Source organism: Eretmochelys imbricata, chromosome 1 (genome assembly GCF_965152235.1).
Source record: "Eretmochelys imbricata isolate rEreImb1 chromosome 1, rEreImb1.hap1, whole genome shotgun sequence".
In the NCBI taxonomy this organism is placed as follows: Eukaryota; Metazoa; Chordata; order Testudines; family Cheloniidae; genus Eretmochelys; species Eretmochelys imbricata.
The window spans coordinates 187485705-187502522 of NC_135572.1; the positions used below are offsets into that span (position 1 = coordinate 187485705).

The window sequence follows — 16818 nt, forward strand, 5'->3', positions numbered from 1 at the left end:
AAGCAAACCAACCAGGAAAGGATTTCTGTGAAACCTCACTGGACCTCTTGCTTTTTCCATTTGAATTTACAGTGAATGGGACAAACAAAATCCAAGCCCTAAGGGCAACTTGGTATCTCTTTGTTTTGGAACTGCATGTATGAAATGTAGCTAATGCACAGCATATGTCCTGAATGTAGGTAAAGTATACTACAGACATATATGTATATGCCAGTACATATACAGAATGCCCCTGCGTGCATCTGTGCTGTGTGTATATTTATATAGCACCAACAGTTTGCTAGGTTATTTACAGATATGCAGGAAGGAGAAGAGCTTGCAGTCTGAACAGACACATATGGGGGATGGAAAGTAAGGCAGGCAACCAAGTGTAAGTCAGTTAAAGGTGGTATAAAGTCATCTTTAACACCCCCGCCCTCAGGTTTTGTACTGAGCAGAGCTCAAACACAGTGATTAACTGGACCCAAAATCCTTGGTTTCTAGTCTCTCCCTGAAGCATGTTAAAATCAACTAGAATCTCACTCTCCACTTTTTCATTGCTTCAGCAGAGTGTCTAGAGAGAGAAAATCCACATAAATGGTTGCTGGAGCCACAGAGAACATTCTAAATTCAGGCAGTGCTTTGCAACCCATCAAAGCTGTACTGGTACTCACTGTAAAACCATCAGTCCCAACGAGCTCTCAGAGTCTTAGCAGAAGATGTAAAGATGATCCTTCAGATAAAGTGTTCCTTATTTATTATTTTAAAATAGGGTTCTATCCATCAGTCTATGGCAACATTTTCATCAAAGTGTCCAAAGAATTTCATGGAATCCAGGTAGTCCATTCCCTGGAAGTACCAAATGTCCAGACTACTCTCAGTCAGCATACACGTATATCTGTGTATTGTACACAAGACATGGGCCACGCATCGTATGCGTCAGATGTGTGCCAGATAACTCTTGCGTGTCACAAGCATGCTCTACACATGCATACCGGATGCATGGCTCCCATCACAAGTATGCTATACTCATACATGCTCCACATGCTCATCAAATATATGCCTTATTTACACACAAGAATCAGATGCATGCAAAATGTATTTGCAGGTACAAACACACATTTACATTGCACGGCTGCAGAAAGCATCTCTGTCTCCTGTTTGTTTACTCTGCATGCAGGCAGACTGTGCCCCTTGCAGTGACATCAGAGGTACAAGGATGGTAAAATATGAAGAGATAAGAGGGTGATACACCAGTTGGGAGCGGCACTGGCCTGGGTAACTCCATCTCACAATGTAGTGCCTCTCATTTGAAGCCCACCCTAAAACCTGAGCTCCCTGCAGTAGTTCTGGGTTTTATGGATAGGTGCTTCACGGTTCTAAGGATGTCCTGGTAAAACCACAGCTGTACAATGTGAGAGGAGGCAAATGTCAGAAACCATGCTGCTGTTGGAAATCCTAAATTGTTGTGAGCACAAGCAGGACAACCATTCCATGCAATCTGTGCAACAGTTTACTCAGTTAGACCCCTTCAATAAGCACAATGTGACGTGTCTGGATTTAGGAGGAGAGAGAGTGGATCGCTTCACCATGCCAGAAGGGCAAATAAAGCTGGAATCTTGAGAATTCAGCAAAATTCCCACCTTCACATCAGCAGGTTCTGCATTACCTCTGCACTCAAGGCTTTCTCCCCACTCCTCCCTGTCTGTGTGAGGGATTCAGTCTGTGAAGGAATTCACAAAGCCCTCTCAGGAGAGGCCAGTTCAGTGAAACCCAGGGCAGAGGCCACATCTGAAGCTAAACCTGTTGATGTGAATAGCCCAGCCGGCTACCAGAAAACAATACACTGCGTGACTTTGCCTCAACTAACTTTCAGCACTTTGATTCTTTCCCGGGGCTGAGTTAATTCACTGATCGCCTGTCCCTCAGTGCCATGTAACTTCCCCCCTTCACAGACCCTCCCCCTGCTCCTCATTTTTAATAACGGCTGTTAAGTAGGCTAGGCTGCAGAGAAACATTTCAGCTGACCCAGCCGCTCCTGTTCATACCAGTGGTTACCACAGCAACGGCTGGGGGAGGTAGCACACAGGCTTGTCGTGAATGCTCGCTAATTGAAGGCCGACTTTCCTCCCACAGTGATGAGCAACAAGTGAAGCAAAAATATACAGCAAGAGGGAGGGATTAGATGGCTCAAGGCGGCAGGGAGTGAGGTATAAGATTCTTTCACCTCTAGGTTTAGCTTGATTCAGGCCCAGGATGATACTGACAAAAAGTGTCATGCAGGAAATGAACTGGGGGCATCAGCCTAGTTCCTAGGGAACAGACGCCCCAGCAGGCCACCCCAATTGGGATTAGCTGCCTGCTGCTCCCATGCTCTGAAGTCTCAATAGAAAAGCCAAGGACTGAATGGGCCACAGAGCTGTACTCCCCTCTGCCCCCCAGACGAGGTGGTCAGTCTGGCACAGGTCAGTGAGGAGAAAGCTCACAGTCCCTGACCTGTCCCTGTCCCGTGAATAAACACCAGCGCTCCATATCACGCTGGCTCCTTCCATTGGCACCAAACTCATTTTTTTAAAAGTAAGCTTGGAAGAGGGAGAGTGGGGGCTAGAAAGGAGCTGTCAAGGAGAAAACAGTTTATTCAAATACCCTGATAAGAGATCGTCCATTTTTGTTGCCTATTTATTATTGCGTGGCCTGTCTCGGAAAGCGGACGATGGGCATTTTGATAAATGAATTGAAATGGCTGTCTAGTTTCAATGTCTCTTCTGTAAATGCCTCTATATCCACAAGGACTGTAACTTCTTGTGCTAGCACCCCTCAGTGAATCCCAGCAGACACCTCGTTGTCTAGATGGCCCCATTTTCCAGGATTATCCTGGATGGTTTTATTCAGAATAGGAGTTTGTCCTTGTGTCAATAAAAATCAGGGACGTGTTGGCGCTGTCTCTATTCCCACCACACTGCTGATTATGCTTTCCACACAAGCAACTCCAGCAGCTGCCTCTCAGTTGTTCCCTCAGCATGCACCTGCTGCCTCTCGGGCACAAGCGGAAGTTGTGGCCACTCAACTGCAGCTGAGAGGCACAAAGACTAGAGTGGCAGCACAAGGACAGCAAGGGCCATCACCAAGTGGGAGGAGGATCTTTAGCCCTGTAGACAGGCTCGGGTGTAGAAGGACTGGGGAGGGAGAGGAAAATTGGAAATGGGGATAAGCCAAGAGAAAGCAGCGCAGACCTGGAAGGTGGGGAAGTAAAAGGGAAGGAGAGAGGAGTCCTAAAACCAGAGGGAGGAGAGAGAGAGAAAACGAAAGAACTTAAGAACTTAATATGCAGGTTTCAGAGTAGCAGCCATGTTAGTCTGTATCCGCAAAAGGAAAAGGAGGACTTGTGGCACCTTAGAGACGAACGAATTTATTTGAGCATAAGCTTTTTGTGATGGAATGCATCCGATGAAGTGAGCTGTAGCTCATGAAAGCTTATGCTCAAATAAATGTGTTCATCTCTAAGGTGCCACAAGTCCTCCTTTTCTTAATATGCAGGGTAGATGATACACCCAGGAGAGGAGCAAGAAGTTAGGTCTGACCTGGAGACAGAGGAGACAAATAGCTGAATGGAATGGGGTCTATAGAGAAGAAGGTAAAAAAACAGAGTTGGAGAAAATAATGAGGGAACGCAGGGTTAAGTACTTTGAAGAGCAGGAGGAATCAGGGATGGAAGTGAGTGGCAGTATGTTCCCTTTGGGGGGATTGATGCTCTGATCCCCCCCGGTAGCAGTGCCTCACTATTTCCTTCCCAGTAGCAGAAGAACATGCTATTGTCGTCAACCTGTGTTACACTCAAGGGGCCCTGGCACTTGAAGACTGACCCAATAGGGGCATCAGAAAGCGGAGTGGAGAAAGCGTGGCTCTCATAAATCGGAGGCTCTTCCAAGGCAGCTGCTGGGAGATTTATTGGGAGAGTGTGGCCTTGTAATGAGTTCCTCCTTGCTCCCTCTGCGAGCAGTAAACTTTTCTTTTTTTCCGTCCCTCTTTTCTCTGTTTGTCAGTCAGAGGGAGAAACAGAGGCAGCCGTTCTCGGAGATCAAAGCTTTAGCAGGCAACAAAGACCTCCAAAGAGGCTGTTGCCATGGAAACCTTAGTAGCTGAGGCCTTTTAATCGTGCCATTCTCCTTTGTTAGCAGCGTGTGGCTGGGGCTGACAAATAAGAAGGAACGGGGTGGAGGGGGGGAATCCTTGGCAACAAGTAGTATTTCTAAATGGCATGAAATAAGTAACGGGGGGGGGTGGGTTGGACAGAGTTTCAGGAGAGAGGCAGCAATGCTGCATGGGTGCGCAGTGGAAGGATCTATGGGAAAGCAACATCACACAGGAGTTTAGCAAGAGAAGACACCCTTGGTGCCCTCTCGAGGCACCACAGCACTCACAGGTGCGAATACAAACTGGTCTTGTTTGTCTTGTCCTTTGTAAAATAATTTACTCCTTGCTCCTGCCCACTTTATGGTTCTCTGGCCCAGGCACAGCTATGGGTAAGAAAGTCTTGGTTATAAAGCTTTTTGTGGGCCTTCCTGGGCTGAATTCTGGGCCTCTAGCCTCCTGTGCATACCAGTGACACTAACACATCTGCCAACTACTGTGACAAGTAGGCTGGGATGTTATTGGCAGCTCTTCAATGGAATAAAATGAAATGCTACAGCTGTCATCCTGTTAGGGCAATTTCCTGCCATGAACTCTCCCCTCCCTGGATTATAGACGCTGATGTGGGCTCAATCTCTCTTGGGGCAGAAGAGACTAAAGCTGGCACTGCTTATAACAGGTTAAATAAGTCACCTTATTGACTAAGAACATAGCACAAAGGTCCAACCACACACACACAGCAGCATGCATTGATTTACACAACAAATACATTGGACAGGTAGGTAGCTATTATTACAATGTGGGTAAGTATATAAGTAGGTATATATATCTACAACTATGCCTCTCTGTGTATATTGGGCTAGGAAAAATCTGATTTTTATGCTTTATGAATTTTGACAGGTAACATAAATTACCAAATTTTTAGTTTATCAACTTTAAATGTTTGCTTACTAACATGGGATTAAGAAAACCCCAGATGCTAATTGTTTAATTTAAAAACTAATGACTGGAGAAGTCTAGGCTTCTAGGAGATTCATTAATAAAATACTATCTGATAATTGTGTAATTCATGTTGTGTTAATTGACCTGCCAAATGGAACAGAGAATAAAAGAAGTCAACAGTTGTCTAGCAAAGCAGTGTGGTCCATTAGCTAGAACACCAGACTGCCAGTTAGGATTCCTGGGCTCTACCCCTGACTCTTCCAGAAACTCACTGTATGTCTGAGAACTAGTCATCTTAACCTAATCTGTGCCTAAATTCCCCAGCTGTAAAATGGGAATCATATTTAATAACCTGGGTAAAGAGCTTTGAGGTCCTCAGATGAAAAGGACTATAAATAATAATTATTTTATTACAAGTGTAGTACATTGTATATGTTTAATAGAGACAGTAGGCTTAAGCTACAGAAGTCACTTAGCCTAGCTAAAGGGTCCTGATCCCCAAGGAAAGAACATGAATTAAACTAGCATCACCAAAACCCCAGGATGTCACTGCGATGCACTATATTAGTCCTGACACTACAGCAGGTACAGTGCCTAACACATTGGGACTCTGATCTCTGATTGGGGATTCTAGATGCTATCATAATACAAATATTTAATAATAATTTGTATTAATACTCTTTGAATACTCATCCTGTCCTTATTCTAGAGTGGGTTCACTTGCTCCCAATCTCATTCCTGCCTCTATAGCAAAACACTTTTTTCCCACTGATCTCCTTAGATAAAGGCCCTGATTCAGCAGTCCATGCCCATAAGTGCTTTGCTGAATTTTAGGCACATGCTTAAATCCCACTGGCTTTGCTGAACAGGGGATGGATTTAAGCACATGCTTAAATGCTTTGCTGAATTGGGACCAAAGTGAGAACAGCCAGTGGAATTCTACAGTGCAACGAGGAGCTACCCTTATCTTTGATATGGAAGTGTGACCCAGGGACACTAAAAATCCCAGCCTGGCTGCTCAGATCAAGATGGAAGATTGCAGATGCAATCTGCAGTCTCCATGAGCTGTATATGTCCATATAAAGACACACGCAGCTGCAATCTACTCCATTTTATTCAAATTATAGTAGAAGCAGCTCCTGAGCTCCTGAGGTTGCTAATGAAGCCCTTGGTTGGGCAAAGTTTGTGACCCTCTGCCCTTAACTATGTAAATATCACTGTATTTTTGCCACCTCCCAAATCTTCCTCATGTTGTTATTGATGTCAAATGATCTTGTCAAGCTGCATCCTCCCTTTAACCTGCATACTTCCTATGCTTCTGAGGTTCAAATCTGAGATATTTTTCCTATTTCCTCTTAAGCACTCATTGGTCTCCTCTCTTATTCTGCCCTCCCCAATTTCCATTTTCGTCAACTGATATGATAAGGAGGTAGAACTCCTGCTCCCCTCACAACCTCCAGCCAATGTTTTAAAAGATGCAGCGACCCCCAAAATAAGCAATGTACAGTGTATTTTAAAAGGAAATGTCAATAGGGAGTAGATACTGTGCATGATGGGAAATCCAAACTCTCTCAGACATCATCCCTTTACTGTTTCAGCTGCTCCCAATAGGGAGTCAGCCTTTCATCTGATCAGCAAACAGCAAACAAAATGCATTGAGCATCCCCTAGGATCACAGAAGTTCTCAAATCTACATTTATATTCAGTCTGTCCTTGCAATTCACTAATATCCAGAAGAGAAGTGGAATGGTATCAGAATATCCCAGAAAGTTCCAGAATATTAAAAAATTATATTTCTTTATTGCTGGCTGCCTATCTCCTGCATTAAAGGGCACTGTCTTGCTTTCAGTCATCACCACATTGAGAGAGAGAGAGAAGGAGAGGCAGGAAAAAGAAGAGTTGGAAGGACAAGGAGACAGGGAGGAAGGGAAGGTAATTGGGATGTCACTGATACACATACATAACGGGCTTGATCATTCTGCCTGATGACCAACACCCAGGAGAGGAAGCGAATGCAAGCTGCTCCAACCAGCCTATGAAGCAGAGCAAAGTACACCCAGAACAAGACTGCTCTCTTGCTCTTGGAGAACCCATTGAAGTGCACTTTCCTGCTGTGCAGGTGCTGCACATAGACAAACGGACAAAGTGCAATGACAGAAAACAGGCTGCCTGAGCTGCAAGTTCCTCACAGTAAAAGCACAAAGGACTAGAGCAGTGTGATGGGACGTATCAACTCTGCACTGATGAGCTGAGGGTTAAGCAGCTGGTCTGGACGCAGGAAGTCAGCCCCCTGGCCTCTGCTGGGCAGGCTCCCAGTGACAGGAGCATTCAAAAGAGAGCAGCTCAGCCCAGTCTGGGCTGACCAAGGAGGAGAGCAGTCGGGTGCAGCAGCATTCTGCCAAGAAGCTGCCAGGACTGGGCCTCCTAGGCAAACCACTGGAAACACACTGACCGCAGGAACTGAGGATGACGACTTGCTGCCAACAGGGGAAAGGGCCCCAGAGATGAACCTGGGAGAGAGCCAGGAGGGATCCCAAGACAGAGCTGTGACACTGACAGAGGTTCCGGAAACAGTGGTAGGAAATGACCCAGGGAGTGCATAGTGATACCAGACCCCTAGGCCATATATATGGCCTATGGTTTTGAAAGACACTGGGTCAGAACCCAGTGGAGTAGGGTGGGACCAGGTTCCCCTACCCCACCTTGGGAACTAGAGCTACTAGGCAGAGCAGCTCTTGACTCTCGCTGTGGGACAATACTGCCAGTCTGGGGCACACAGGCACCCCCCAACAGCCAGTACAACATAAAGCAGGGCAAGGCTCTTTCCCCCATATAATCTTTTATACACAGGTTCCAAGATTTGAAACAACATTAATTTATCTAGGCTTCTCCTGTCTCCACGGTAGCACATTGCTTCACCATGGTATCTGAGAAGCAGTGCAACCAGGTGGATAGACCACTGGACTTGGACTCAGGAGACTGGGTTTTATTATAGACTGTGCCACAGTCCTGCTTTGTGACCTTGGAGAAGTCTCTTCCCCTCTCTGTGCCTCAGTTTCCTCATTTGTAAAATGGGACTAATGATACTGACCTTCTTGGCAAAGTGCTTTGAGATCTACTGATGAAAAGTGCTATATAAGAGCTCGGTATTCCTAATTATATTATTATTATTTATAATGATACTGAGATTTGGTGGCCAGCTAGGTGTCTTTGGGGTGTGACGATGAGGCACAGTTAAATAGCCTATCCACATAGCAATATCCGTGCTGGCATCACATAACAAGACCCATAGCTAGTATCTGGGAGAGATGGGCCTAAATTGAAAAGTCAGGATCCAGACCTGGATTTAGAGCAAACCGAAGTTCAGAGGTGTTCAGATCTGAGGTTCAGGCTTGTGTCAAGTGCAAGGTAGTGCCATGGAACTGGACACAGAGGTGCCAGTGGTTAATGCTGATTTCCCTTGCCCAAGGGCCCACTGTCAACCTCATGTCTGTAGGTGGGCTTTGGCAGTGCATTAAAATACATCAGTGTGCTTATCTTCCATATTGGTTGAGTGTTTTTCCTCCAGCACTACCACTTGCTGCACTGTACTCCTCTGTTTCGATGTCATCTAGGATCATTCGATGTCATCTAGGATGTCAGGTTAGGATCACTTTAGATAAGCTATTACCAGCAGGACAGTGGGGTGGGAGGAGGTATTGTTTCATATTCTCTGTGTATATATAAAGTCTGCTGCAGTTTCCACGGTATGCATCCAATGAAGTGAGCTGTAGCTCACGAAAGCTCATGCTCAAATAAATTGGTTAGTCTCTAAGGTGCCACAAGTACTCCTTTTCTTATTGGGCAAGAGAGGCCCCACCCCTCAGCAGCTGTAGGGCATGCTCCTGGTGGACGGATGGTTTAAAAGGACAGGGGTGGGCCAGAGAAAGGAGATACAGGCTGTATCAGGAAGTGAGGCTGAAGCCTGGAGCTATGAGAAGGGTGGCTCCAGCACTGTTAAGGCCACTCTGGAAGCAGTGATCCAGATCCCCCTTCTCTTTGGGAGTTGAAAACTCACAAGAGACTGTGAAGAACTAGGCAATGTTCCACTGGCAGACTAAGCAGAAGCGACCTATGGGAAGTATATCTGGATGTGGATCAAACAGTGGTCTGGACACTGTAATGCCCCTCTTGAGTCAGGACCTGGTGGAGTGGATGGGCCTGAGTCTCTTTACCTGGCTCCTCTGCACTTCTTAGATGACAAAACCCTAAGGGCAGTGGAAGGGACATTCCGGAGAGAGATTGAGACCTGCCACATGCAACCCAATTGGAGCTAATGTGGCCACTCACACATAGGCGCCAATTCCGTGGGTCCTGCGGGGCTGGAGCACCCAAGGGGAAAAATTAGTGGGTGCTTTGCACCCACCAGCAGCAATGCTCCCCAGCATGCTGCATCCCCGCTCCTCCCCCTCCCTCCCAGTACTTCCCGCTCCCTCCTGCCCAGCCGCCTAATAGCTGTTTGGCAGCGCTTAGGACTTTCCGGGAGGGAGGGGGAGGAGTGGGGATGCAGCGCACAGGGGAGGAGGCAGAGAAGAGGCAGGGCATGGGCAGGGACTTGGGGGAAGGGGGTGGAATTGGGGTGAGAAGAGAGCGCCCTATGCTGCTGTGGGCAGAGTGGCACGCTCTTCAAAATAGAGTCTCCTGTCTGATACCAGACAAAAACATGGCCAATATTGTCCCAGTACTGAACAGGGGACAAACCAGCCAAAAGGAGGACTGTCCAGTATAAAACCGGACGAGTGGCCTTCCTAGCTGGGACCTGTTGTAGAACGATCAGGCCAGAAAGAACTGAGCCACTGCCTGACCACTAGGCTGGCTGGCTATAAGACTGACAAACTACAGGGGCCTTTTCCCAGTTTAGTTTTTGCTTTGGAAGCAGTTTCAGTTAAATCAGAAAAGGCCATTCTTATTCCAGAATAAGTGTTACCACATGAGGAAGTGTACCAAGTGTAACTATAGAAGTTGAACTATACTGATATAATTATATTGGTATAATTGGAAAAATCTCCCATATAGACAAGCTCTTATAACAAAAACTGGTGCCCTCTCACTTCCTCTTCAGGGATGAGCCTCCAGACAATCTGCAAGAACGTTAGGAGCTGCCTGCCCGCATTACAGATCTCAATGCAGCAAAAAACAGTGCATTCGGGATCTATTTAGTGTATATTTTTAAAAGACACAATCTCAGATTTTTTTATTTGCTGGCATTTTATCTGTTTAAATCTTAAATAGGGGGCCAGATTCTCCACTGCCCTGCCCTTTAGACAGCCACTTGCACATGTGTCAAGTGAGAGCTATGTGGATTGAAACATTCCTGTTCGGGTTTGGCAGGTTTGACACCCACTTTCCCAGATGCAAATGACTGCCCAAGGTGCGGGGCAGTGGAGAATCAGACCCAGGAAATATAATATCTATAGAGAGAAATATATGCTACACTCGCAATATATTGCATAAACATACGCAGAGGAGACAGAGCATGAGAACTTTCCACTGAGGAAGAAGCAAATTGTGAAATGTGGCTCACCCAGAACCAGCAGCTCCACTGACTCCTCATTCTTGCCCTCCAAATCGTCAGGGGTGATGATGAGACAGTAATAGAGCCCACTGTCTCCCCACATCAGCTTCCCAATACGGAGGTCTGCATCTGAAAAACAAAAAATGTAGAGGATGGGGCCATCCCCCAGCCTCCTCTAGAAATGAAGGATTGACAACACTGGCTCCAACTCCAAGTGCAACCCCCTGGGAGCTGTCACTGACGGGAGCAGATGTTTGTTCCCCGGTAGTTTGTGGGGATTACATCCCTAGCTAGTGCTGTGTGACAGGTCAAGCCTCTAGCTGTAGATTAAGAGACCAATCCAACTCCCCATTAATTCCAGAGGGAGGTGGAATTGGATCCTAAGAAAGTAACACAAGCCCATTACTCTGAAAATATATGTAGCTCAGTAAGCTGTGGTGTTGAATGGGGAGTTGGAGTAACACCACAAGCAAGGCCCACAAAGAGAGTGCAAGGCAGAGGATGGAGCCCTTGGACAAACCACTAACTCCCCTTCCTTTTGCCCTCCCTACTGGCAATGGCCCAATGACTTGACAGTACTCCTGCTGGGCAAATGGGGTTTAGATGCTACTTCCTCTGGAACACATCAACCATCTACCAAAGGCATCACTAGAAAACAAAGTAAAATATTCTCTCCCCTCCAAGAGGTGAGTGTGTTTCCTCCACACCAGAGAGCAAGGGGCTAGTAACCCCTACCAGCTAACTGGCTTGTTGAATTAGAACAGATGACATATATTGAGGAGTCCTAGTCTCACATGACCTCTTCCCACAAAAGACTGAGGGAAGTCTCAGCCCCCACCAGCTGAGTTCACACAGCTTAAATCTCTTCTTTTCTCCTTCCTGAAACAGAAGTGGGTTTAGGTCCCTACTGGAGTAGGGTGACGAAGCTCAGCGTTGGATGAACATGAGATGCAGAATTACTCCTTCATGTTGGCAGGGCAGGAGGAGAGGAGGTCTGTTCAAAAGGATAGGAAGAGTCTGTGAGGGGGAAAGCCCAGCCGTGGAGACTGCACTTCCTATTCTCTACCATAGGAGAAGCTGGCACCTCCAAGTCAGCGTTTGGGCCCATCAGTGGGAGCAGTGTGGCGAAGCCCAGAACTAAATGAACATGGAAAAAGAACAGCCCTGTTGACCCAGGAGAAAGTAACCCCTCCAGGTCAGGATTGGAGCCCCTTTGTGGAGCAGATTGACAGTCCAGGAGGAATGAGTTTAAACTCCCCACTCTCATTCAGATTTAGCTGGTAGAGTCCATTGTATAAGAATGAACTTGTACCACTGGGTCCTGGAACATGACTGGGGTCCCTAGGCACTAGGATTACACAAAAAATAATTATTAATACCCCTGCCCCAGGTGGAGTTAACTAAACAATTTCCAACAGCCTTCACTATTCATAACTGCCAAGGAAGGATTCTTAACAATACTAAAGCAGCTAGGGGGGCATTACCATGGACAATGGTGACATCTCTTTCCTTATAGAAGTCCCCTATTGTGACCGCGGATCCCTGCTTGGAGGCTACGACACGGACCGTCCTTCTGCTGTCCACGCAATCCAGGTAGGGATCCCACTCCAGGTTCCTTTTGCTCACTGCTTGTAACCCCGAGGTGGCCAGACCCAAAGCTTCTCCTGTGCGGTCCTGGCAGTAGGATTTAAACCTCCATTGCACCACAGCTGGCTGGGTGGAGGAAGTAGAAAAGTGGCAGCGAAGCAGGGCAGGCTGAAACAGCATAGCAACCTTCTTATTTTCAGGCACCGTGACCTGCAGTCCCTCAGCCAGTGCTACAAAACAAAAACATTGGTGTCATCCCACAGCGTGGTACACACAACATGCTCTGATGGGATTAGATCAGTGGTTCCCAAACTTTAACAACCTGTGAACTCCTTTCACTAAATTGTCAAGTTTCACGAACCCCCTCCTCAAAATGAATATTTCCAGGAATTTTCTCTTTTACCTGAGTATAAATTATAAAAGCAGTGCTCTTGGAAATATCAAATTTGTTTTGTGATATGCTTATTACACACTATTATTAATTATTATTTATCATTGCAGTATTTTTATTACATTATGAAAACGGCAACACTCTTCCAGGATCTCAATTTCATAACTTGTATCACTTTGAAGAAGCCTGTTATAAGACAAGGCTCCTATGTTTCATCAAGGAGCATCAGATGTGAAACAGCATGAAGGGATTTAAGAAGCCAACTCAAAGATTCCTCCTACACAAGCATTCAGGTCTTGAGCAGTCCAGGCAAACAACGCACATTACAACAAAGCTTAAACTTGTTCTTCATAATAATTTTAAAACAATACTAGCTGCCTATTTAATTTTAAAAACAACAAAACATATCCACCTCCCTTTCCATTTCTTATAAGGAGTCTTGAAGTTAAAATCTCCTCAGTGTGATAGATATGCTTGCTTTGATCTGCTTAGCTCTTGGAAGTCCAGGGGCTCCTGGCTGCTGGCCCCATGCTGCCCAGGGTCTCTAGAGACAGCTCTGTCCGCCATTAGGGAATTTTTCCCCAAGAACCCCCTGTAACATTTCACAAACCCCCAAGGGTTCACGAACCCCAGTTTGGGAACCACTGGATTAGATGCTTCACGATGGTGTCATTCTCGCATGCACATCTTTGGGGCAGGAACCACATTTTTGTTCTATGTTTGTACAGTGTCTAGTACAGTGGGGTCCTCGCCCAGGACTGGGGTCCCTAGGCACTACAGCTTACACAAATAATAACAACAGCCGCACTGGGACAACTGCCTTTATTGTTGTAGGTGAACTTACAAGCAGTTTCTGTCCACCCATTGAGGATGATCCAAGTATGAGTGAACATTAGGATTGTGAGTTTAGTTTTGATATTAAAAAAGAAAGTGGATGAGAGGGGAGGGCATATTAGGCACTTGTAAAGGACTCGGCACTTTATGGATAAGGATACTTCATGCACTAAAGACATTCAGTAAGTGGGCCAGATTCTGATCTCACTCATATCAGTGCAAATCCAGAGTAACTCCATTGATTTCAATGGAATTACCCAAATTTAACTCCAGCATAACTCACAGTAGAATCTGGCTCCTTGTAAGGTGCATTAACACAGTCCCGCACCCATAATGAGACACAATAGGCGTGAATCCAGATCACATAACTTGCTGCAACTGGAGTGCAGTCTGGCACTAAGCAAATTCTCCTCATGTGGGAGGAGCAAAGGATAGTGGCCAGAATTCTTCGGCTTTTACATTTCATGGAAATTGGTGTCGTTCAATATCTAACATTTGATTTATCTGCCAACTGACAGGAGAGCTGCGTCGCCGCCTGACATATTGGACCTCACAGCAGACACATGGGAGTGAATTACATGTGTGACTGCTGATGCATCCTTCTTTTTCGGTAGTTTAAGGTGAGTTTGAGTCAATTGAGTCCAGGTGTCAACTGACAGCCCCAGAGAGTGAAATGCTCTGTTTATCCATCGCATGGGGAGCAGCAAACTAACGGCTTGGCTACGCTTGCAGCTGTAGAGCGCTTTGGGTTAAATCAGCCTTTGGAGAGCATACCAGGGAAAGCGCTCCAGTCTATCCACACTAACAGCTGCAAGCACACTGGTGTGGCCACATTCCCAGCACTTGCAGCGGCATTGGGAGAGGTGCATTATGGGCAGCTATCCCACAGAGCACCTCTTTCCATTCTGGCGCTGTGGCTTGTGGGAAGGGGGCGTGGGGTGCGGGGCATTCTGGATCCTGTTCCAATGCCCATGATGCATCACTTCCCATCCCAGCAATCCCTGTGTTTCCATGCACATTTGGTGCCATCTTTCAACGGTTTCTGTGTGGCACACTCTGTGTTCCCTTTCGGTCTGTGGGAATGGAGCCCAAACTGCTGAAGAGGATGCTGATGAATTTCGCCAGCACGTCACGTTTAGCATTCGATCTTAAGGAGATCCAAAGTGACGGTGAGGAGTCCAATGATGATATCGACTCGAGCAATGCATACAACACAAAATTGCTTGTCTCATTCATGGACATGCTTTCCACCGTGGAACGCCGCTTTTGGGATCGGGAAACAAGCACTGAGTGGTGGGATCACATCGTTCTGCAAGTCTGAGATGATAAGCAGTGGCTGCAGAACTTTTGGATGAGAAAAGCCACTTTCATGGGACTGTGTGCTGAACTCGCTCCCACCCTGCAGCTCAAGGACACGAGATTGAGAGCTGCCCTGCCGGTGGAGAAGCAGGTGGCTATTGCAATCTGGAAGCTGGCAACTCCAAACAGCTACAAATCGGTCGCTAACCAGTTTGGAGTGGGAAAGTCAACCGTTGGAATTGTGTTGATGCAAGTTTTCAGGGCCATTAATCGCATCCTTCTCAGAAGAACCGTGACTCCGGGTAACATGCATGACATTATGGCTGGCTTTGAACAAATGGGTTTCCCTAACTGCGGAGGGGCAATAGATGGGATGCATATTCCTATTCTGGCACCAGACCACCTAGCCTCCGAGTATGTTAACCGAAAGAGGTATTTCTCCTTGGTTCTCCAGGTGCTTGTGGATCACCGTGGGCATTTCATTGACATTAACGCAGGCTGGCCCGGAAAGGTGCATGGCGCACGCATCTTTCGGAACACTGGCCTGTTCAGGAAGCTGCAAGCTGGGACTTTTTTCCCAGACCAGAGAATGGCCGTAGGGGAAGTCGAAATGCCCATTGTGATCCTTGGAGACCCCGCTTACCCTTTAATGCCATGGCTCATGAAACCCTGGACAGCAGCCAGGAACAGTTCAACTACAGGCTGAGCTGGTGCTGAATGACTGTGGAATGTGCTTTTGGCCGTTTGAAGGGCCGCTGGCGCTCTCTTTATGGGAAGCTGGACTTGGCCGAAGCCAGCATCCCCACAGTTATATCCATGTGCTGTACCCTCCATAATATTTGTGAAGGGAAGAGTGAAACCTTCACTCATGCATGGGCCTTGGAGGTTCAACACCTGGAGGCTGAATCTTCACAACCAGAGAGCAGGGCTATTAGAGGGGCCCAGCATGGGGCTGCAAGGATTAGGGATGCCTTGAGGAAGCAATCTGAGGCTGAAAGCCACCAGTAATGTCTGTTGCTCTGCACGGGAGTTAACTGCAGTGGCTGTGTTTGGTACACTGAATTGTAGTGCTTGTTGCTTTCCTGGTCTAAGGTATATTTTGCTTTAGGCACGAATAAAGTATGTTTTCAAAGTGAAAAACTCCATTTATTGAAAAGAAAATTCATTTATGGAAATAAAAACAAGGTAACACAGCAATACCACAATGGCAAGGGGGTGGGGTGGGGAGTGGTTCACTCTCAGACTTGAGTATGTCCTGATTTCATATTCTGCAATCCTGTCTGGAGTGCTGTGCACTGAGTGCTGCATTTCAGGATGACTATAAGGCATGTTGAGGGGGACTGAGTGCAGTGGATAAGGGTCGTAGTTTTCATGGGTGGATGGTGAAGCTAGGGGTGTAGGAGGCAGCTGGGGCGGTAAGAACCCGGATGTTGGAGAAAGTAGGTTCGAGGGCACATGGGGGCACAAGGGAAAGAGTTTTGGGACAAGGGCTGCAGGGGGTGGGGGCGAGCACAGTAGTGCTCCGCCTGCATGGCGACGAGCGCCTGGATAGAGTCCGCTTAGTGCTCCATTATGCTAATCGGCCGATCCGTACTTTGCTGCCCGAGCACCGTGTTTGCTGCCGGCGATCCTCATTCTTCTGGTGGATCCTCCTTTCACTCTCCCTCCGCTTCTTTGCCTTTCGATTCTCTTCCACAGACTACCGCATTACTTCCTGCAGCATGTTGTCTTTGCTTTTACAGGGCCTATTCCTGAGGGCTCTCAGTCTGTCGGCCAGTGATAACGCTGGCGGCTGAGATCTCAAGGTTGCACCTACACAGGCAAAATGCAACACTTAACAGCGGAAGCATTATACACACCAGACAGAGCAATGATTCCCCCGCACTTAAGGAGGGCAATCACAGTCCATACAAAACCATACTTTGCCTATCCCAAAGCGAGCACGCATAACCCACGGGAGCCCCACAAATGGTAAGTAAGCACAGAGTCCAGGGGGACTGATTGTTTCATGGATGTACTGTCCTCTGGGTTTCTGTGCCTTGGAGCTGCAGGGGAAACCTACGCCGAACACTGTCACAACATTCTCCACAGGAGATCGTCC

General features: G+C 46.9%; 2 protein-coding genes across 2 annotated transcripts in view; one reads left to right on the forward strand and one right to left on the reverse strand.

Moving 5' to 3' along the window:
- MAEL (maelstrom spermatogenic transposon silencer) overlaps window positions 1-16818 on the forward strand; it is a 114984-nt gene that overhangs the window by 53527 nt on the left and 44639 nt on the right. The window contains exons 3-4 of the mRNA XM_077820268.1: window positions 12123-12199; window positions 13937-14038. The gene's annotated coding sequence lies outside the window, so the exon portion shown is untranslated. The remainder of the gene's footprint in view (window positions 1-12122; window positions 12200-13936; window positions 14039-16818) is intronic.
- Window positions 1-16818, reverse strand: part of ILDR2 (immunoglobulin like domain containing receptor 2) — a 34272-nt gene that overhangs the window by 16889 nt on the left and 565 nt on the right. Inside the window, exons 2-3 of the mRNA XM_077816288.1 lie at window positions 12091-12423; window positions 10616-10735 (exon numbers count right to left, since the gene is read on the reverse strand). Coding sequence (XP_077672414.1) covers window positions 10616-10735; window positions 12091-12423 — 453 coding nt within the window. The remainder of the gene's footprint in view (window positions 1-10615; window positions 10736-12090; window positions 12424-16818) is intronic.